This window comes from Anomalospiza imberbis, chromosome 1 (genome assembly GCF_031753505.1).
Source record: "Anomalospiza imberbis isolate Cuckoo-Finch-1a 21T00152 chromosome 1, ASM3175350v1, whole genome shotgun sequence".
Taxonomy (NCBI): Eukaryota; Metazoa; Chordata; class Aves; order Passeriformes; family Viduidae; genus Anomalospiza; species Anomalospiza imberbis.
The window spans coordinates 117379826-117402939 of NC_089681.1; the positions used below are offsets into that span (position 1 = coordinate 117379826).

At 40.8% G+C, this 23114-nt stretch overlaps 1 protein-coding gene across 3 annotated transcripts; it reads right to left on the reverse strand.

Moving 5' to 3' along the window:
* Positions 1–930: 930 nt before the first annotated feature.
* Positions 931–22633, reverse strand: WIPF3 (WAS/WASL interacting protein family member 3). Of its 3 annotated transcripts, none has more exons than XM_068207883.1 (7): positions 22053–22633; positions 7932–8064; positions 7200–7328; positions 4940–5692; positions 3136–3282; positions 2280–2381; positions 931–1383 (listed from the first exon to the last, which is right to left on the reverse strand). In XM_068207883.1, the coding sequence occupies exons 1-7, from the start codon at positions 22167–22169 to the stop codon at positions 1343–1345; spliced, it is 1422 nt and encodes a 473-aa protein (XP_068063984.1). In that variant the 5' UTR covers positions 22170–22633; the 3' UTR covers positions 931–1342. The 3 variants fall into 3 exon arrangements, with proteins under 3 accessions (XP_068063984.1, XP_068063994.1, XP_068064004.1); XM_068207893.1 differs by having other exon boundaries at positions 4940–5689; positions 22053–22632; XM_068207903.1 differs by lacking the exon at positions 22053–22633 and adding an exon at positions 9475–9838.
* Between the last annotated feature and the right edge of the window lie 481 nt (positions 22634–23114).

A 23114-nucleotide genomic window follows, 5' to 3' on the forward strand; every position in this document is an offset into this window, starting at 1 on the left:
TTTATATACATTGGAGAGATCCCCTCTGAGCCCTCTCTTTTCTAGGCTGATCAGCTCCAGCTCCCTCAGCCTTTCCTCATAGGAGATATGCTCCAGCCCTTTCATCACCTTTGTGGCCTTTTGTAGGACTCTCTTCAGTATGGCCTTGTATTCTTTGCACTGGGGAGCCTAGAATTTGGACATGTGGCCACAGACCAGGTATGGTCTAGTGCTGAGCAGGGAAGATCACTTCCCTGACACCACTCCTCCCAATGCACAAGAATAAGGGCAATAAATGCTACAAATAGACATCTTAGAACCATATCTAAACATCTGTGATCCAAAGACCTTACCCAAGGTCTGAATATTTAAAGCAGTAGTTCAAGTCTTGTCTGCTGATAGGTTGTTACTTTTCCCAACCAACTCTATTTGACACAACAACCACTTTGGGGGCTGAGTGTTCCATGTGGTGTGTTTTGGACAATGAACTTTCACTGCTAGCAAATAGTAGTAGCTCTAAAATGTAGGTTTTGGACCCCTCATCCAAAGGCTTTGTAATTGCTGGGTAAAGGCAATCTATAGCAGAAATGGTAAATAGCCACTGTGCCAGCAGGAAAAGACAGGACACGTGTCCTTACATACGCTCATCACGCATCATCAGAAAGGTTCACGCTCATCCTTACATACGCATCATCAGAAAGGTTCTGTCATGTTTGTCAAGTCCATGACCACCCTACCCAGCTGGGCTTCTTCAGACACTATCCTATAAGGATACGTAATCATTAGGAGGTATGCTGATTAGCAGCCACAGCTCCTTGGCATCTTCTCTTCATGCTTCATGAGAAAAGGATTGTGGGCCCATCTCTTCATGAAAGTGACATCCTGCTGCAATCTGAGGCCAGGCAGAATGGAAGAAGTGAGGAAACATAAAAATGGACTAAAGATAGCATATTAGTTTGACAGTTAATTGAAAAAATATCTAAATTAGAACTGGAGAATTTCCAGAAATTATGATGGAAGGGAAAAAAAGAACTACAGGCACGTAGCACAAAAGCTTCTGAGGTAACATTGTCAGCACAATAAGAATTGTTTTAACACTACAAAGAATTTAAATTTTATGCTGCTTTGCTTAAAAAATATTCACCTATATACAGTAATTTAAAAGCCTGTACTAACATTCCTGTAGTATGTAGGCCAGTTCAAAAGGCATAATTTATATTGGTTTACAGTTTATAGAAATCTTAATATTGCAGTACTTGTGACTCAAGTACAATCTATCACTGCAACAGGGACCCCTTCTTCTTAATATATTATTTTGATCTTCTTTTTTAACACTAGTCCAGAGAACATCAGAAGACTCTTCTCATCTCACGTGTGTTCTTAATGGAGGATTTTTAGAGGGATCTGCAAATAGATAGGACAGATTTTAAATAGGTATTTTGGATGCACTTAAATGCAGGGACACTTCATTTATCTGCTACCCCTGATATATACATACATATGTTTACATACATAAACACATATATTGCTTGTGTTCTGCAACCCTTCAGTAAAAAGTCAGAATATACAGCAGACTATTTAGCCTGAATGAGGCTGTTATGAAAACTCATGCTAAGTACCTTAGCATGGAAACAAAACAAAAGGTTAATTAAAAGTTGGAGATCTAATAATACAGAAAACTAGGTTTTATAAAAAAGCATAATATGGGCATGAGATCTTTTGGCACTTTCAACTACCCATTTTCAAAACTGGATAGGTGAACTGCTCTTACATCAGTGACCTGATTCTAAGTTACTAAGTTAAGAAAGGAGGAAAAAAAATAAAGCAAGGTTCAGCCATTTATCACTTCCTGACAAAGTTGAGGTACTAAGTCTCTTTGTTACTCAGGTGTGTAAAACACCATGCACAGGATTTAAATCAAAATACATAATAGAAGACATGGATCAAATCATCTTTCTCTGCAATTTCACAAGTTAGTAAACAAAAAAATCAAACTCAGTAGCTGCCCAAGTCTGTTTTTACAATATGACTGTTTTTAACATCACAGGCCTTGCAAATTTAGCAATCTAAAAACACAGGCCGCATGTCCAGCCACATAATTTGTTTTTAGCTAATACTCTAAAGTAACTAAGTGCTTTTCATTATATCTTTGGTCCCTGTTGCCACTGTGACAAATCCCATTCCTCTCTGTGCCAATGCTAGCAGTCCAGTTATGCTAATGCTGGTTCAGTTCTTTATTTTGCATCCCCATTTTTAAACCTCTTGATAATGATCAGATCTTTCCATGTTTACACACTTACCTCTGGGTATCTTGCTGGGATATGTTTTCTGAAATGGTTTGAATTCATCAGGTGGAGGGAAATCTTCCACAGAATGGAAAGTAAATTTCGATTCAAAGTCATCTGGGAAGTTTCACAGAAATAAACATTAGCTGCTGCTAGAGAAAAACTTAAAACAACAACAACAAAAAACAAACCAAAACCCCAAAACCCAAACAAACAAACAAAACTAAAAAAACCAAAACCCTACAATGTTGCCACAAGTAATTTCAATTAAAAATGCTGGCTTATTTTCTCCTGGAACTGATAGTGGCTCTTTCTGCAAAAAGCATTCTGTAAAAAACATGTATAAACTTGTGTCAGCCACCCAAGTTTTTTGCCTTAATTGCAAACATTGCCTGCTATTAAAACTGAAGTTAAGCTTCTGGCTGCTGTTCCAGTTTTCTGCATTGATGGTATTGTGGTAATAGAGGTATTCATTGGTAGTTTTCAAGACATGTAGCTATGAACAAGAATGAATGGCCAATTCATCAGACCACAAAAGTAATTCTTAGTGGTCTTTGCCCTATAGGAGTGAAACCTTTAAATGTCCATGATCTGGTTTGAAGAATGGTAATATAAGCACACTATGGGAACTCTTCATATTTTTAAGTAACTTTGGAGGTAGTGTGTGCTTTTCTACTGACTGAATTCAAATCCTTTTTGAAAAAGCCTTAATTTTCTATAATTGTATAAGGTTGTACAAAAATGTTTCTATTATACTACCCTGTTATTGCTAGGACAAAATCTTGAGTGAGTTTTTGAGGTCTGAGACACACATAGGCTTTTGTACTAAAATTATTAACTAAGGGCAAGAGATTTAATTTAATGATATTACCAATGATGTGCATATTTCCATTTTTAAGTGGTGTGTAGGGGTCATGAGCTGTAGCCCAGGCTGAGACTCCAGATTTGCTTGTAAGTTCAGTTGTTGGGGATCTTGCAGGTGGCTGTGGAGGTGTGACCAGCTTCCCAGCACCGGTTCCTTTAAAAAAAAACCCAGGAGACCAGCATATAAACATCATAATGACTTAAACCAACAGCAAACTACAAAAGAGTGGAGGGCGTGTAGAAAGAATGCAGTGTTTGAGGCAAACATACCCATAGCTGTTGTTTGCCAAGCCTGACCACAGATTTGTAGCATTGAGTATTAAATTAAGCCACTACTGGAATTGGCTGGGGCTTTCCATTTCCAGTTTTAAGGAAAGTGTGACATTCTGAAGTGTGGTTTTATCCCAGTCTGGAAGGGAAGATTATCCTTCCACTTTCACAAGAACAAGCAAAGGAAATCAACAAAACTTTCCTTTGCTTTTTAAGCAAAGGAAATCAACAAAACAACCACACTAGGTGGTATGCCTAAAAGAAAATCTCCTGACACTTTGGCAGCTATGCAATGGAATTGCCATTAGTCTTGTGCATTTCACTGAGGAGTTGCAAGGGTCATCAAAGTTTACATCTGGAAGACCTACCACAGGAGCTGTGTGAGGGGGAGGGAGCCCAAGTCCTCCAAGTTAGCAGCCTTTCAAAACTCCTTACCCTCCTACATAACAAGGGACAGGCAGGGTAATTTTATGGAAAACATACAAATTGAACTACCATTAGAAATGGGCATCTCGACATAGTAACAGCTCATCAGAGAGTTCTGAGCAGCATTAATCACCACCACAAGGCACCTGATCTGCTGTACTTACACAGCCTTTCCCCTGGCTCTCAAAGGGAACCAGTAATCTTTCTCCTGACATGTGGCTGCTAAAATACAGGGTACAGAACATTTTCGGATGTTCCCTGTTAAGTAGCTGTCTCCATTTCTCAAACCCACACAAATCTAGGCTCATCTTTCTTAATATTTTCATTACATTAGAGGAGTCTAACAAAATTTCCTTCTATCATCTACTCAAGGACATACTGGATAATACCTCACTTCCCAAGTAGTTGGAGAAACCTTTGGCCCAACCACCTTGATCACAGGAGGCACTGGCTGCTCCCCTTTGTTGAACAGCAGAGGGCTGCAGCCAGATTTGCTTTTGCTCATCTTCGGCTGGTACCTGCCCCATCTCTGTTTCATTATGTTCTCTAGCGTTTCCCAGCTGTTGCCAATATTGCTCCTGCATGGGCACAGCTGTAGAGGGCTGTGCTAGGCAGGCTGGCACATGAGCAGCTGCTGACCTGGCAGACACCGTGGTGTGCAGTCTGCTCCCCCACCTGAGCCTGTCAGGTACCACCCACTGCACTGCTGGAGACACACCAATGCCAACACACCAATGCCAACACAAAAGCAAGAAGCAGCCCAGTGGTCTTAAGACTTCGTCTCCACTGATCAGCATGTTGCTTCCAAGAGTGGCAGCTTAAACGATAAGGCATGTGTGCCCAGTGCTAAGAATTGCCTGGCATCTCAAAAAGCCGGATGTTTTGAGAGTTCGTCACGAGCCGTGCAACCTGTGGGTATTCATCCCATGTGTGCTCCTCATCCCTGCCCCTCCACGCTCTCCAGCCACCAGTGCAATAGAATGGTTTCGGCTGGAAGGCGGCCTTGAAGAACTAAGTCATCTTCAAGGTCCTGTTCCAACCCAAATCATTCTGTGATTTTCCCCGCTAGCCGAAGGGAGGGAAAAACCTCATTCCTTCGGAGGTGCCTCTCTCACCTGCGCCTCGGCCGGGTCTCTTCTTCCTGGTCTCCGCCACGGCTGCGGGCTGAGGGAGGCCGGGGGTGGGTGGCAGCGGCAGCGACTGGATGCTGCTTGGCTTATGGACCTGTGACAGCAAGTGGGGAGACTTGGGGGGCAGCGGAGGGGGCACGTCGGCACCACTGAAGGCCGGGGAGGGGGGAAAGGAGAGCCGGTTCGGGGGCGGGGGTTGGGCGTGTGGCGGCGGAGGAGGCGGGGGCGGTGGCGGGGGCAGGGGACAGTCCCTTCCTTCGGCCGGAGCGGCGGCGGCCGCAGAGGCCTCGGCGGCCCTGCCCGGCAGCCCGCAGGGGGGCACGGGGGGCAGCGGGGGAGGAGGAGGAGGAGGGGGCGGCGGCGGCGGGTGCGAAGCGCCTGCTTGAGGCTTGGTGGGTTTGTCAGCCTGAGGGGGAGGGAGCGGGGCCGGGGCAGCGGCGCCGGGGGTCACCGCCTTGGCAGGGCGATCGGCCGGAGGGGGCACAGGCGGAGGAGGAGGGAAGGTGAGGGAAGGTTTGCTGGAAGCGGGAGGCGGCGGAGGGGGGGCGGGCAGGCTGAGCCGCCCGGGGCCCGCTCCTGCTGCTCGGGAGGTGCCGGGAATCTCCGGTGGGACAGCTGCTCCTGGACCCTCGGCCGGGGGCGAGGGGTTGCTGTTCGCCTTGGCAGCGCTGCTGCTCGGCGGCGCGGAGGGTCTGGGGGATGCTGCTCGGCCTCCGGAGAGCTGCCCAGGCCTCCCTGTTGGAAACCAGGTATCACATGTTACACACCGGGATTGCGTTCCCACTCCTCAGACCGAACAGCGATAAAGGCAAGCTCTTCATCTTCCCCTCCCTCGTGGATACGCGGAGGGATCAAACTCATTCACCCTGGTTGCCCACGCTGTAATGGGGCTGAGGAGGTGATGCATTCCAGTGGGCACCAGGGATTCTGCTTAGTTATATGACGACCTGCTGGGAGACCCTGCTCCCCTCCCTGCTCCTCTGCTTCTGCAGAATGAAACCGTCTAAGGAGAAGGAACTTTTCTGCAGAGTTTGGGGCCCTTCATGCCAGCCTCATTTTGCCTGGTACAGCCTGCTGGGCATCGAGAGTCCTGGTGAAAAGTACGCAAGCAGTTTGGCACACATCAACTGGCATCCTTCAAGTTAAATGCTTGCTTAGGATCAAAAAATTCACACTAATGTTACAGAAACCTCAACTCCATGGATAAAAGCCAAGCTGTTAAAAGTAATGCCTCAAAGGCTTTCTGGAAGGCACAGGTTCTGGTATTTCCTTTTTAACAGCAAATGCCTGAAGACTCTTGAACTTACAAAATGTCTTTTCCTGAGTAAATGTCAAGGATTTATCACAAAGCAAGATGTCAAAAAAGGCATCTCATTCAACACTCACATAGTCTGATAGGCATGGCCATAGTTTAAAGAGCAACTAAAAGTATTTACTGCCACTGAAGCTATGTCAAAAGCCCCACCACATACAGTGCTGTGCATCTTTGGCTTGCCTTTTGGGAGCAAAAAACCTTAAGGCAGAGCCGAATTCTGTCTTCCCCTACAAAAACATACTTTGCTCTGTGTTGCCTGAGCAGGCACCAGCTGCTCAACAGAGCCAGAAGTCATTACTGAGACTATAAAAGTCATCCCTCATTGATACTGGCACTTCTTGAGGTGAAAGCAGCAGTGGGGCTCCCCATGTGCCTTCCCTCTCTCATTGTGAAGCAACAATACCCTTATTTTTCTGATCAGTAAATTACCTTGCTGGATCAAAGCTATACTCTATAAAATCCAGAGAACAAAAATCTTTAATATGAATCTTTAAAGTAATACCCAAGACTGTAATATCACAGAAATATACACTAGTGGAGGGAAGGAATATGCCTTTGCCATTTGTGCTGAAACTGATAAGCTCAGATTTCAATATTATATTCAAGACACAATTAAAAGTTTTCATTAAAATAATGTAAAAACCTCAGCTAAAGAAATCTATTTACTCTCTTTCTTACCAAGTGTGGAGGTAGCATTTTATTTACTTTTTAAGGAATAAGGCACCTGAGATCTAGAAAGGTGGCTTCAATCACATTATTAATTGAGCATTCCATGGTCACATGATGAACTAAGCATTCAGGAAAAAAAAAACCAACAAAAAAACCCAACAAAAACCCAGTAAAAATTAATCAGTAAAGCTAATCCCAAAGTACTTTTCATCCCAAATTTCTGCCCACCCAGCTCTGCTTTCATACAAATGAAGCCTTTACCTGTCATGTCCCTCTGGCCTGCTGGTCTGAGAACAGGAAAGCCACCAGCAAATAACCCTCCCAGAGGCTGCTGAGAGCCACCTTTATTAACAGCTGGGTTACCTCCATCTCTATTAGCTCCTTTGGGTTCTGTTAAAAAGAATGAAAATGCAGTGTATATCAGAAAATCTTTTCATCTTTGCCCTGAGACTGCTAAGGCTTGGTGGCAGCAAACAGTCAAGACCAAACTTTTCCCTGTACTGCTATACAAGAACTGCCATCCCTCTCTGACCTGTACCTTGGAGCACAGCACCCTCTGGTGCTCTTCACCCTCATGCAAATCGTGACACCAAGAAGTAGCTGTGTTAGGCCTAATACTGAATTTATGTCTACAGAATTTTTCAGCATATTTTTTCTTTTAATCTAATAAAGAACAATTCTTCTGCTAGAGCCAGAAATTCCCACCTAATTATTTTATTGAAATGCTCTCAAGGATTTATTTTGGAACAAGGAATGCTTGTTAAGGTGATAACCAGTTGGAGACTTCCCATGAAGTGTTAACAGTCATTGATCTCAGAGCAGGATGCACGTTTCGAAAGTGTTCCCTCCCCGCATCCTAAAGCCATACAATGATGCAGACTTTTGCTGACCTTCAAACCTGCCCTTCAGTAAGAAACTGTCCCTCTGACCTCCACCCACACCCGAGGCTTCAGCAAAGCCCCCCCAGGGCCTTGCTGAGGAGCCAGTGCTCACTTTCAATCTGTGGTGCACTGCGGTCGTTGATTTGGGTCACTTTCCTTAGGCGAGTTCCCTGCTGGATATCAGCCAAGAGTGCATTTCGTGCTTTCTGGTCTTCCTTTCGCAATTTTGGTATCTCTGAGCTTGCCTGTTGACAGTAAGAGCTTTAGATGGGAGGTACAGACAAAAACGCACGTTTAGAAAGGATACACAGGCGAACATGGGATAGAAGATTTGAAATAAGCCCTCCCTGGCAGCTGTCACTCCCAAGCCTTTGAGTCGAATCAACAGGAACATTTGGTTGTGCAGGAGGCAGAAAAGCTGAAAATTTAAATATAACACAAAACTAATACGAGTTGTGCTAATGCTGTTGAAAGCAAATTAGGAGGCATGCTTAAATGAAATGTGACCTCATTTGGCCATTTATGGCCTCTGTCCCACTACTCCAGCTCCAACTTCCTCTGTCAGCTCTTATCATAATATTTACAATGCCTTACATCAAAATTTTTATATGTCAAATTATAATAAATATCTGTTTTATCACTTTTCTTAGGAAAAGAGATAAATGCATGCTGCACTTATATTTGAATGTGATTATTAACTTATTTAGATTGTTTCTCTGTACTGGAGATTAACACCAGTTTAAGTAGAATGCCTTTAGAATAATACAATTATATTTTAGTAACGTTTCTATCCTAATCAAGCTTGCTAAATGTAAAGTCAAGTTGCAGTTTAAAGTTTTTTAATAAAACAAACAAAAAATTTTATTCTTATTTCTTCAAGTTTATTGTTAAAAAAACCGTATCTTTAAAAAATTGGATGCTTCACTTTTTAAAAGCAGATAATAAACAGCAAAGCTGCTATTCCTAAACCTATTGTGATTAACAGAGCAATCTAATAGAGGAGAATCTTCGCATCAGAGGAGCAATGTTCTGCTTTCTTCCAAAACTCCCAGAGGTTAGCTAACTCTCTAAAGAGAACGAGTACCATAAATGTTTCCATAGCCTTTAATTTTAGCATCATAGTTGTAATAAAGCTGAACAATACCGTCACACTTGGAAAAAAACCCAAAAGCAACCCAGCTTGGTAATGGCATTCTGAAAGCAAAACAGAAACTTGAAAACACTCAACCAGCTGCTGAACTAATAACGTGTCTAACTGGCTAATCCCAAGTGCAGAATTCTATCAGTACGATATTATTCGTGGTTATTTTCGTTCTTGCTAAAAAAATCAAAACCCAGCCAGCGGAATTTGCTACGGCCCGCTAGATGGAGCTCCAGACCGCCGCTGACGCCCCGCATTCCCGAGCCCTGATGTAAAAACACGGAATTACAACCTGGTGCTATGTAACCACGTGTTACTTTAAAATGTTAGGAAAAGCCCCACTGTGTTACATTTTCCTCGTTTGAAACAGCGCTGCCTGCCCTCGTATTTGCAGAACAGGGAGTCCCACTGGCCATTACGAGGCCCAGAAGAGCTGCCTGTGTCAGCGGCGTTAGACCTCGTACCAGCCACAAACCATTTCCACTCCCCTTCTCTGGAAGCTGACAATACTTACTGTGAAAAATGGAAATACCATAACTGGAACAAAGGTGATTCCCTTCCTCGCAAAAGCTCTTTACCCGTATCTGCAACTTCTTTTCTCTCTACTCCCACTAATGACTTTGCTGTAGCAGGACAAGCAGGATCTAGAGGGATCTGATCAAGAGCTATGTTTAAAATTAGATCCAGCAGCTGTCTTTCATTTCCGGGTTCAAGTGTCCATATATTATGCCAGCTGTCCACTTCACCTCCCAGATCTACTTCTCTGGGCAGACAGGCTATTGAATATAAAGTCTTGATATCCAGACAGCTATTAGGCTAAAATAACCCACTTGTGGCAACTTGTGGCAAGTGACCCATGACTTGATATCAGTGTAACACAAGCGAGACAAAAATTTGTGACATAAAAGAGCAGGAAGAGTACTGCCAATCCATAATGCAGCATAACCAGCTGCCTCTCTCTTACAGCAGATTCCCTTACTCCAAGCATAACTCCATCCCATGCCCCAGCTGTTTCTTCTTCCTCTTCATGTACATAAGAGATTCAATCTTCCGTGCCCAGCCTGGTGGACTCGGATGATTGATTAGCTGCTGAGTAGCTTGACATGGATTCTCTTTTTCCATTACAAAGTCAAGATGGTCTGGGGTGTAGTGTTGCCTGGTTGCACGGCAGTCACAGCTCCTTTGGATTTCTTGTTTGCTGCCTGCACTCCCAAGGCCAGTAATAATCCTTGCCAAGAAGCATTTCACCAGGTAAGTATCTCATCATCTACTGGTGTCCAGCATTTGCAAATTCCTGGATTTACCATATTGTTTTTTGAGACAACCTTCCTTTCTTTGATGAACAACTAAATCTTGGATTCAGACTCATGCTGTGCTTGCAATCCGTAGCACAAGCACAGATAACAAACATGCAAGTTCTGCATTAAGAGAAAAACAAAGAGAACTCTTATGGCTGTCAGATCTTCAGCTCTGATCACATGCAATAGTAGTGTTTCAGCAGGAAGACAAATACATTTTAAGTCACAGAGGGAAAACAGCTGCGAGACAAAAGATGTAATTCTAAGGCTACTTTCTACCCCACCATCTGCAGGGCAGCCTCATTTATTTACAAAAAGAGAACCATCTCAGTATTTCAATGAAAATCAGAAGGGAAGTGGAGAAGAATGCAAAGATCATTTGTTTTATCGGATGCCAGAGCTGCCTCAGGTAACACAGAGTGAAATTAAATTCCATACTTTATTTACAGGAATTGGTAAGGGAACAGTGGGTTCTCATTACCTTAGCAACCACTAGGTTATTCTGCTACTATTTCAGACACAATGAATGTCACCTTCAGTACATAGAAACTAGAAGAATGGAACAAACCACACATGTAAATAGCCTGAACATAAGAATTACTTCCTTTTCCTCTCACCCAGCTCCACCATGTTTTGTCTTCAGTGTCTGAAATTACACACTCAGCTATGATATGCAGTAAAGTATAGGACTAATGATTAGGCTACCTGTCAGGTCTTCAAAATACCTGTAAATAGGAAAATTCCTTCAAATCATATTTTTAGAGTGATGTTTCAGACTGTAAATCATCAATGCTGGAAATAAACATTTCAGAATTTGAAGCTGGTAACTTAGACTAGTGGAAATATGAATGAGGACAGCATTAATATAGAGAGAGATCTAAACCACTGCAGCTTGAGTCCATTTGAAAAGAACAACAAACCAAAACATGTTTCCTCACTGCTGACGTGGAGGGGGGAAAGGAGAAAGAAAATGCACAATATAAAAATGTCAAATGTAAAACTGAAAGTGACAGGATTACAAATAATGGTCATATCTCTGAAACTAAAGCCTGCATTCCAAGTCCCACAATCCTGGACCTGGAAGGGGGCTCCAGCAGCAAGCCTGAATTAGCAAGTATGACAAGGAGGGATAGTGTACTCCTCCAATATTTCTTTGGAGGAGAAAAGAAAAAACAGTGTGAGCAAAAATGGAATCTCTCTCTCAAAAAAAAAAAAAACAGTGTGAGCAAAAATGGAATCACAAGCTCAGTTCTAGTCTCCAGATTTTTAAAATTACATTGTGGAAACCTGGAGACAGCAGCTCAGATTTTGGCACCTCTGTTTTGACTGTCAGCCCTGAAGTCTGAGGGGTGGTCTGCCTGCACATCACACCCTGTACTGGGAATGGTCGTGAGGACTCAGGCAGCAGAGACAGGCATTTGATGCATTAATGTGAGATGCAAACAGACATGCCACAGACAGCAGCAGATTAACAATCTCTTGATAATACTTCAGATCAAGGCTGGATCCTCTTTGGCAGAAGTGTCTTTTGTGAAGCACAAGTTACCAGGTTCTGTGCAGAGCTACTTGGTGATGTGCAGTACCCTGTGCTGGAGGGACACAGCCAGTGCTTTGTAGCAGCTTCATCCAGTTAGGAGTTCTGTGAAAGTGGATTGTTTAGTTTAGAAGAACAACTCTCTATTTTTACACTTTCTATACATGGACCACTCCAGGTTTGAGCCTGAATAATCACAATCTTAACACCCTAAATTGAATTGTATCAGACAAATTAAGAATGGAGAGACTTTTTCTAGGGAAAACTGACTGAAATGCATGGTAATGAGTTCCATTTCTGGGTACACTCAGCTGTGATATTTGCATCACCTTCAAAATGTCACTTTACATCCTGCAAGACAGATGGGACCATCGACCTACCCTCTGGGCTCCTACAATACTTAAAATATTTAAGAGACGTATGTGCTCAGATACTAAAGTGATGTAAATGCAGAAGGTACCAGCCATTTGAAAAAGTTTATATTGATACTAATTATAATCTTCAGATTTTAAAGAGTACCCCTGCACACAGAAAAGGGAAAATCCTCTGGACAGGTAGTTCAGTCACAGTTCATACATATTGTACCATAAATGGCTTGCATTTACTCTGATTTTAAATATGCTCTTGAATGCATTTGTAAAGTACTTCAGGGTAATACAGATATACATAAACAGGACAGCTGCAGGAAAAATGTATCTCTAGCCTTCTGGACAATCCAGCAGGCAGGCAGTCATGGGCCTTTCTTTCAGAGTAAACCCATCAAGTGATATGAAAAGAGGATCTAGTACTAGAACTCTAAATTAGATAGGAGCCATAAGTAAGATAAAATAAAACATTATTCCATCCAAAGGCACTACATACTTTTACTCAGAGAACTTTATAGTACTGAGTATTTACACTTCTAATGTGCAATGAATTGTATCCTCATAGTATATTCCTTCTCCTTGTCACATTTTACAGGAAACACTGGGAAGACACCTGTGAAGAAAATTATTTATCTGAACTAGATAAAAACTAAAACAAAAAAAGTCAAAATATATTTAGCTTGTCCCTAATTATTTTCTGAGACATATAATGATAACATTAAAGACATCAATCAATAAATACATTTCACATCAGAATTTTATTATGGGCAGAATGAGAGCTCTCTCTGTTGCTGACAATATAAATTATTTCTATGAATCTGGTGGTAATTAACCTTCTTCTCTCCCATTACCAATTTTTTTCCCCATAAACAAAATCCCCCAGATTCAATGCAATGATCAAGCACAGGTACTGGCAGAAGGCATAAGCAGTATACATTTTAGTGGAAAAAGAGATTGAGGAAACCCCTTGCTTTCTTATTTTTCTCTGCCATGCTCAGCCAAACTTGCACAGATCCAGGCTGAGGCAAGTGATTTTCACCACTGCAGCATGAAACACCTCAGGTTTGGCTTTTAAGGAAGGGAAAGAGTGCAGCAAGATAAAGACTAAGCAGAAAGCTCTAGGATAAAGGATATTTGATCACAGAAACAAATATTTATGGGGGGGGGGGGGTGGGGGAGGGTGGGAGGGATATGTCCCGGAGTCAGTCTGGCCTTCTCTGTCATGATTCATAGACCCAACTTAAACTAAAAAATGTGAGAGAAAAAGCTTACAAACGTGACAATGGACAATTAAAACCAGCATCTAAAACAGCAGGTAGGGCAAAACAAGCAAGAGCTGTGGAGGCACTGCAGTCAGTAATGTGATAGTGCCAGGTATGGTCAAAGAAAATGTTTGTCAATAATGAGAGACAACTGAAACATCTAAACCTTAAATAAAGTCGGTATAAAGCATCAAGAAAGAGCAGAAACCACAGGAAATATAAAAAAATTTTCCAAATATTATTTCAATATTAAAAATAACGAAAATTCTGGTGTAAACAAATACAGATTTTTCAGGAAAGCAGACAAAAAAGGTAAGCTAGCTGCCTAATGCAGTATGTGCATCATGTCAGAGATAGCTGAGCATATGAGAGAAAAACACAGCTTGTTTGTGGTTGGTAAACCATCTGAGGAAGGATGATGAGTGTTCTTACTACCCATATGGCACCACAAGACTTTCCAAGCAGGGGAGCATGAAGGGAGAGATGATGACTGGGTCCTCATCCAGCCATAAATCTCCTACTCTTTTGAAGGAAAGCCAGGCATCGGGTTGATGTTCACAGCAGTGTGGCAGAGCAGACCTTGAGTAAGGGGCCTCGAAGGGCACGAGTCTGATAAAATACCCTTCTGGGACCACTGATGATAAAAAAGAGTGGACCAAGAACAGGGGAGACCTGCTTGCAAGCAACCTACTCTGTAGCTTCCTTCCACTTAAGCACAAGCTGCTGACCACAAGTGTTCCATAAGGAGATTTCTGTAACCATCAGGACTAAGGTATTTAAATGAATTCAGCTCCTCAAAGACTGCATCCTTTTCAAAAGCAGAACTGAAAGAAAAAAGTAATATTGCCAGTAAGATGCCAGAACAGTCTAACAAACTACAATGTCATAACTTTTTATTAAAAGAATGGGGTTGTTTTGGTACAAAGCAAAACATGGATGTTGATCAGAAATCTCAGTGTAAACTGATCAGCATGTCTTCCTTGACATAGCACAGGATTATAAAAGTCACCTCTCCTTTTGTAGCTCAGCATGAAATCTGAAACTCCAGAGGAATTTGGGTCTTGATTCCAAGGTCAATCCACTATTACTAGTTTAGAATTATGCCAGGAATTAATGATTTTGCAGCAGAAACAGTTTGCCCAGCAGGCAAGAGCATTGCTTTTACAAAGAATTCTCAAACCAGCAGCTAAAGTCTCTACCAGGAATGTGCCAAGAAAAGCAGTAGCAACAAAAAGAAATAATTTATTAAAATAATAAACCCAGTTTCCAGCACATCACAAACAGAAGTACCATAGAGAAAATCATTGTCATCCTTCTTGTATTTTCATTACATATGCATCAAGGGTGGTTTCACTCATGCACTGTCAAATACAAAATAAAATAATCCAAATAATCTCCCCTTCCATTTTAAGGAAAAACCCAACAAGTCTCAACAACAAAGTAGATGTGTTCTTTTATTTTAAATATTTTAAACTGCTTGTTTCTAAACAAGCTTGGGAGATCTGGTACCTGACAGTTTTGGAGAGGTTTCTGGTACCTCAGTTCACAAGAGAGCTCTGACCTCTGATTTAAAGCTTTTTAATTATGGGAGACCTCACCACAGTGCAAGACTCCACCTGCATAGCCATTTGCAAGATCAGTGCCACTTCTGTGTTTCTGCGGTAGCATAGGACAAAACTAATTAATTCTTGGCACCTGATCTGCCTGGGCAAATGTGGCACTCTCAGCCTTCTAGCAAGCTGAGCTTCAAAAGCTTCCCACGTGAGAGGTCACTCTCCAGCCAACTTTTCTGAGGGAACCCACATGACGGGATCTGCCAAACAGCTTCCTGGCAGCTAATGAAATCATTGTTTCAACAGAATGACAGAACCAGCACTTGACAATTCCACCTACACCCAGCTCAGCACTGATTAACCATGATCTCAGCCTCCATCACACAAAGTTCTGCAGTCTGAGCCTGCCAGGTTGAAAAGGTCATCAAGCAATGTGTGTACTTAGATAGGCTGTGTCCACACCGACCTTGTTTCTCAGCTCCCAGCTAGGGAAGTCGTGCAAAAGTTGTTACAGATCCCTTCCTGGCACTATAGGCATCACCAGTCCTGGCTTTAGTCCCAAATAGTGAGGCCTTTCAGTGTTAGCAGAGCCTGGTGCCTGCTCTGCACCTGCTTGAAGCTACCACCACACACAATGGCAGGGAACAGAACAAATAAAACCAGCACAGCAGGAGCAACTTTCTTCTAAATCTATGTTGCCAGTGCTCATTTCAAACACCACCAGGAATCAATGCCACTGCACCCAATAAACCCTCTGCACCTTATGCTAGCACTGCTGGATCAGATAATATAAAATCTTGTATACTATAGGGTTCAATTGCTCCTGCCTCAAATGGAGCAGGGGGGGTTATTCACTAGGGTGTACTTAAGGTTTTCCAGTGTGGGTTGCTAGATTTCTGTACCTGAACACAAAAAATGCAACAGAGTAAGTAGGATCATTTGTACCTGCTGAGCTTTTCTGCAGGTATTTAACTTTCTGACACCCACATTTTAAATGTAAATTCTGACTATTGTACTAAAAGAGAACATGCAGTAACAGAAGCCACCAAAATGAAGGCAGTATAAAATTTTAACTACTCTAAAAGTGTTTCCCAGCAGTCCAGAAAGATCACAAGTCAAACACCAAAAATACCCTGGGACTGGTTTCAAAAGCTAATTTTGGACTTCATTTTTTGATTTCTAAAATTTTGGGATTCAAAGACCTATGATAGCCTTTGCATCAATGAAAAGAAAGGGAAAACTATTACATAAACAAGAAAATCTGAGGGCCTGGCATTGCAATGAAAATGTCAAACAGTACAAGGCTGAAAACATTGCCATGGGAGCTGGTGACACTAGACATTGTTTATTCTCTCTGTCTACCATAGCAGAGTCCCCAGAATGACAAGGGATACCATGAGTAGTGGTAACAAAAATTTCAGCTGGTAACAACCTACACACATCACAATTTAATCTCTCTCTAAGAATGCTAGGCTATTTCTCATACCCACTTACCTGTGCAGAAGCTACTGATCATTCTGAAATGCCTTTTAGCATCCACACAAAATTATGGTTAACCCAAGAGAGAATAATGAGAAACCAGCATTTCTTGCGCTCTCACCTTCCAGCCATTCGGAGAAGTCTTGCTATAATTTTGAGTTCTCTTTTAATTAAAAGGCTAAAAGTATAATATTAATTGACAGATGGAATTTAATATGTAACCACTGCATACACTAGAGATGGGGTACTGACTTTTAAGGGCATTATTACTTTGTGATTAGAATGGTAAACTAACCTATTAGTTATCTGCAGCTAGGCTGCTTCTGGCACCTGGGCTCGATCATTTACAGCTGGTAAATCTACTCTGCAATTTCCATAGTCGTATATTATAAAGATGAAATACAAAGAGAAAGAATGCTCTTCAAATGCATTCCACTCAGACATGTAGAACACATGACATTATGAAGAAACCTGCAAAACAGAACTCATTATCTAAATACATTTAAAACAGTGACATAAGAGTTCTCAAGTGAGGCATTCAAGAAGATTAGCACCTAGGAACTATATGCAATCCATGCCCCTGTACCTGTCCAGGTGAAACAGAGCAATGCCAACCTAGTATTTATGGGGTTTTTTTCATCTTCCCCTCATTTCACAGCTCTCATTTATCCTTTCTGTATTTCTTGACTACAAGAGTAGAAGGCTACAGCAGCAACATTTTGAGACACCACAGCTATGCAATCCCAATTTTCCAACAGCTGAAAATTTAGTCAAATAAACCACACAAAGACACAGCATTTTTTTTTCTACATGATTGACTCTCACTTATTTATGAAAGCAGACTGGTGTGAGATGTATTATTAAAACACTATAAATCAGTATCCTTTATTATTTCTGGAACAAAGCACTCAAAAATTTCAGCTGTGCTTTGTCCAGCCCTTACCACAGTCTGTATGATGAGTCAATCACCAACAAGATTACCAAGCCTGAACTTTCTCTCACTCTGGTGTGTTTTACCTGTCAGCAATAAATATTGTGCTTTAGTAGCTCCCTAGACTCCATGACAAAGTACTAAATATGATCTTACAGCTCAGATAAAATTTTAATAAACACATTCCTAACTATTTTGCTATTGGCACCATGCACAATGCTTTCTTTCACTATTGCACTTGCATGTCTAGGGGTCTGAATAAAAACTTAAGAGATTACTTTAATTTTACAATAAATAATTAGCAAGCATGACCAAAAATTTATACATATGAGGGCTCATTTGTGCACATTCGCTCATACTATATTTGGTAAGACCAAATCAAAATACCATAAATCATCATTATCTTCAGCCAAGATGTTTTACATATGCTGTTTGTTCTCTTTCCAAAGAACAGTAGTGCTAAATGTCACAGGAGCAAAACCAACTCCTACACAACTTCAGATGAGCACTGTAGCTCTCTGAATTTCTTATGAAGGCTGAAACAGCTTAGCAAGGTTTTCAATCTAACAACTGCATGAAGGAGGGGAAAAAAACATCTCCCCAAGGAAAACTATCAGGTGATGTTTTTCTGAACCTTGGAAATCCTTCTTCTGTGTAAATTATGCTTTTATCACAGCATTATATCATGAGGAATTGCCTTTCTGAGTTTTCAATTACAGAGTAGAAAATAAGAAGAGAATAACAAACACTGACAGGTTTATCTACAACAGTAATTCTGGTTTTAATTTTTAAAAAATTTTAACTAAATAAGAATGAGGTAATCATTAAGATTAATCTACATGCTAGTCTAGCATTCATCATTGCTTCAAATTTCATATTTCAATCATCAAAGTAAGCATATTACTTTCTCCTTCTGCTATCATTGTTTCTAATGTGCCACAAGGCAGCAAATAAACACCTGGTGCTACTTCATGAGCTTTAATCACCTGATCCTTTGTGATTTTGGGGGTTAATTTCTATGCTAAGACTTTAATCATAACAATTCTAAAGAGAACAGAAGTATTTTCTTAAACTCCACAAACATATGAATCATTAAACAAACATCTCTGAGTAAGGCACAACCCAGCAGGGCTGCTACGCATCCACACTTCCTCCAATATTAACATTTTAATAGGTGATGACTGATCTTAACATTACAAATTCATATATACAGAGGCCACACAGCAGTAAGCAGCCTTCACTGCATGTAATAAGTCAACAGGGTTTATCAAAGCAAAATTCTCTCTTGATCCTTTTCTTGGAAAATTAAGTAGAGAAAAATTTTAATCCATCTCAGTGGTGACACCTACTCCAGAAAATGTGACAAACCAAAACTAACCTGCTTGCCTCATATATGCCAAGCTTAAAGGCAGGAATGGTAAAAGAAATAGAGTGAGAATAAAATTAAGTTTTCATGAAGAGAAAGCTTCAAAAAATGCCAAACCTACCACCCTCTTCCCCAAGAACACCAACAAAAACTCAATTAAAAAAACCCACCTTACATGACATGCCCATAAATTAAAAGAGCTTTAGAAAAATCCTCCTATCTAAGTGTACTTTGTTAAGGTGTAGAGGAAAAGGGAACATGAAGAGAATTTAATTCTGTAAGCCAGTGCCAGAAAATACATCAGGGCATAGTTTTATTCTGCCTACTCACCCCTCTAATCTCTATCACCCCCAGAAGGCAGGCATTTGAAGACCTAGTCAATGAATCTAATTAGCTATATTTACATTTTGACTCAGCCACCTACATCTGCTACAGCAGACATCCCACCATTCTGTCCTGAGAAATCCAGGAATTTGTTTCCTTTTAAGTTTGGTCTAACAGCCAGTAGCTTTTTGGCTGTTGGGCACGGGTGGCTCTTAGCATGTCTTAAATGCCATCTCCAAATCACTTTTTATTGCCTTGTAACAACTTTTGTGAAAAAAAAAATCAGTACAAGTACTTACAGAATATCAGCAAGTCCAAAAGTTTTAGGAAACAGTAGGAACAAGGCCAAAAAAACACTAGGAAGGAACTTTCTTCTGCCTTAAGAAAAGAAGGAGTTAGCAGGACAAAAATGTGACAACAGTTATTAGAATTTCCATGAAGGACTGCAAAATTATTTGGGATCAAGGCTCACAATATTCACAAAGAAAATGTGCAGAGAAAAAGATAATGCAGTGACTACTTCTACTAAAATTCTCTTGATAGTGAAAGCAAGAGGAAAGTATGTTTCTCATCCATAACTAGAAAAGCAAGACAAGTCCATGGTACCCCTGCAATACAATCATGAAAAACTACATGAAAACCCTAAAGCCCCCACCTACACACAGACATTTTTCTTTTAATATAAATCACTGAAATTAAACTAGTGGCTCACCCACATATTAATAGTAAAATTAAAATCTAACTTTTAATTGCTAACATGCAAATCTTACTCTGATTTAATCATATCAGTATAATAAAAATCACTGTGCTGTTTACTTTGGAACTTTTCCAGCTGTTGGCCATATAATAACTTATTTCCTTTGAAGTTTTTCCTTAAAGCTATATGCCTGTTAAATTTTTTCCTTCTTCCATCCCCTAACTGTAGATCTTGTAGGTGTAACAACAACTGGGCAGATTAGCAACTGTAAAAGACAAATGCCAATTTCTAGGAAAGGGCTTTCCTGTAAAAGAAAATAGGGTCTGTAGCAAGTTTCTGCAGACTCCCCAACTATAAGGTTTTGCTCTGTAACTTGGCACCAGCTGGAGAGCTGTCTCTTACTCTGAACTTCTGCTGAATTCACCAGGCAGATTCCTTGTCCTGTCTCTCATTCAGTTATGACAGGGAAAAGTAATTTTGCTGTTGCAGAAAAAACAATGTCCTGCCATGCTATTTTATTAATTATTTCTGTTGATTTTATATTATTTCTGTTGATACTCTTTTTAGTATCAAGACTTATTAAAAGCAAAGCTTTGATATCAGACAATAACTAGAAACACATCTAGCATGTATCATGTCACCAAGATTGTGCTGACTCCAAATTCTGCTTATCTTATACAGAGATCGCCCCATTTGAAACAGAATGACCCAACTACAATATGAAAACAAGCCTTCTTGTGTCAAAACCCTATCACAGTAATGGATTTAGTAGTCAGAAAAGGGAAGGGGAAACAAAAAAATCCTGAACTTGTTCATAATGATCCTTAGGGGTCCTTTTAGCTTTCTCAAGTCATTTCCAATTGGCGTATATTAGAGGAGTCTAAAAATGTCTGTAGATACTTTACTGATCTAAATTTATTAGGATAAGAACATTTGTGGCTTCCGTTGACTTTATTTGCAGTTGTGAGCATTAAGCTGCTCACAATATGCTGCCCACTTATTTCAGCATCTAAGTATAGGTTGTGTACCAGCCCAGAAAATTGCTAATTGGAAACACTGCTCCTGGTGCCAAACTTTAATCTGAATGCTGAAAAGAATCAAACACGTCTTATTTGATTTGCTGTCTTTATCCTCCTCTTCTTCATCTCCACAACTCATGGGGAGTTTTACAAAATGGTTCAGCCTGTAAAGTAGCAGAAAGAAACTTGCAAAGAAACCGCCTTCTGGAAAAAAAAAGATAAAATAAGAGCATTATGAATAATAACAAAAAAAATCAACCAACCTTCCGGGGAACAAAACAGGCAAAGATGCCAGGGAATGCAAGGGTGAAATGTTGTTCTTAAAAAAATAAACTTGAAGTACATTTGAAGTACATTTTAAGTACCATGTACTGTTTTGCTACGCAGACTAACGTACTCTGCAAATAACCAGAGCAGTGATAGAAAAATATATGAAAAAAAGTCAGGAGAGATTTTATGACTTAAACACAACTGTACCAGGTTCCGCTCTTTCAAAAAAAGTCTAAGAATTTCAATGCAGAAATAGGTTATGACCAACTGATCACAGAATTCATGGAATTGCTTAAACAGGTTTTACCATAGGTACAATAATTGACTGTGAAGGTATGAAAATGTAATACCCTGAAAGTTCACCCAGAGCATCCTCCTCTTATTGCAAACATGCTGGCAAGGCACATGTTCTGCTTCATGACACACGCAGTAATGATCTGCTACAAGCTGTAATTGTTCCTGCACATGTACAAAAGAATATTGTGCTGTATCCCCAGGAAGACACCGTGTGCTAGAAAGGGCAAAATGTACAGCTGAACACTGTGAGTCTTAATAGGAGCTGTAAGAAAAAGGATGAAGAAATTAATACTTACCATCTGTACATTACCAATGCAAAAATTAATTCCCTTTGGCTGGAAAAGTATTCACAAATGCTAAATTCTCACCATATGCACTCTAATCCTCTTAAAACCTTTTGATCATGCACTCCTAGCAGTAACAAATTTTTGCACATGCACCCCAAAATAGATAGGTTTATTTAGTTATAAAGTATACACATGTATAACCGAAGCTGCAGTATTTTCATCCCACACACCAATGGATCATCTCACACACCCCGCTTTGGAGACCACTGCTGTAATGAACAGAACCAGTGCCAGCAAAACAAACATCTGTCCCAGATATTTGCTATGAATATCCATGCTAAAATCCTGTGGGCTCTGAGCTGGCTACTACAGCTAAGCTTTTGCTCACAGGAATGAAAAGTCAGTCTTACCAGTGGTGGTGGTGGTGGTGCAGGGGGCCCTCCAGAAGGTGGTGGTGGAGGGGGCCCTCCAGAAGGTGGTGGAGCTGGTGGAGGAGGAGGTGGTGGCGGTGGCGGTGGCACAGGCATCTGCTCGGATTTCTAGCTTCACGCAGTTGTGAAAAATATAGCCAAAGTCTATGTCCTTGAGGAGAAGGAAGGGAGGAAAAGGGAAAGTGGAAGAATAAAATGAAAAAACAGAGAGGAATGTGTTTATACACTGCAAGCTGAAGATCAGCCAAAATATCTAGCTCTCAGCAGACTGAAGACTTTTATACTGCACTGCTTCCAAAAGTACAGTACGAACAGCCTCATTACAGTTATGATGACAACATACATCTAAAGAGCAAGCTCACAGATCTGGAGCAGTGCCATGAGTACCAAATGCATAGATGCTAGCCTGTCCAACCATTACATCTTGCCTCAACCTAGCCCATATCCCTGAAATGCAATTCTGCAGAGAACAAATCACAGTCGACCACATGTAGTCACTCCTGCTGGGACAAAAACTCAGTTGACTTTAAGCCAGAGGTTTGCTGCTCTAAGGAGAAAGTAAGGGACATTTTAAGGTTCAGTGGACTTACTCAACGTTTAAAGGAAAAAAAAAAAAAAGACAGAAAGAAGCCCTCGTGATTAAATAATAAATAAAGAAATAATTTTACAAATTAATGCTTCTATTACCAAATGATATAATATCAAGGATCAGACATCTCAAGTGTTAAAGTCAAGTGTTTTTTCTGACATTTTTAAATGTTAATTTTCACAATTCTTTAATAATACACTGACAAAACAGCACATATCTTCCAACAAAAGCTATATGCTTTTCTTTAAAAAAAAACTTTTGTAGAATGACAGTGCATCACTCACTGATTTTCATACGTAACCATGCCCTCAGCATGACTCAGTCATCATTAAAGTTAACAAGAAACCCCTTTATTTCATTAGTAAAGTTGCAAATGAAAGTACTAGGCAGTGCCAAAGAGAACCCTATGCAAGCCACGCTTGAAATCTTCTTTTGATAGTGACAATTGGATA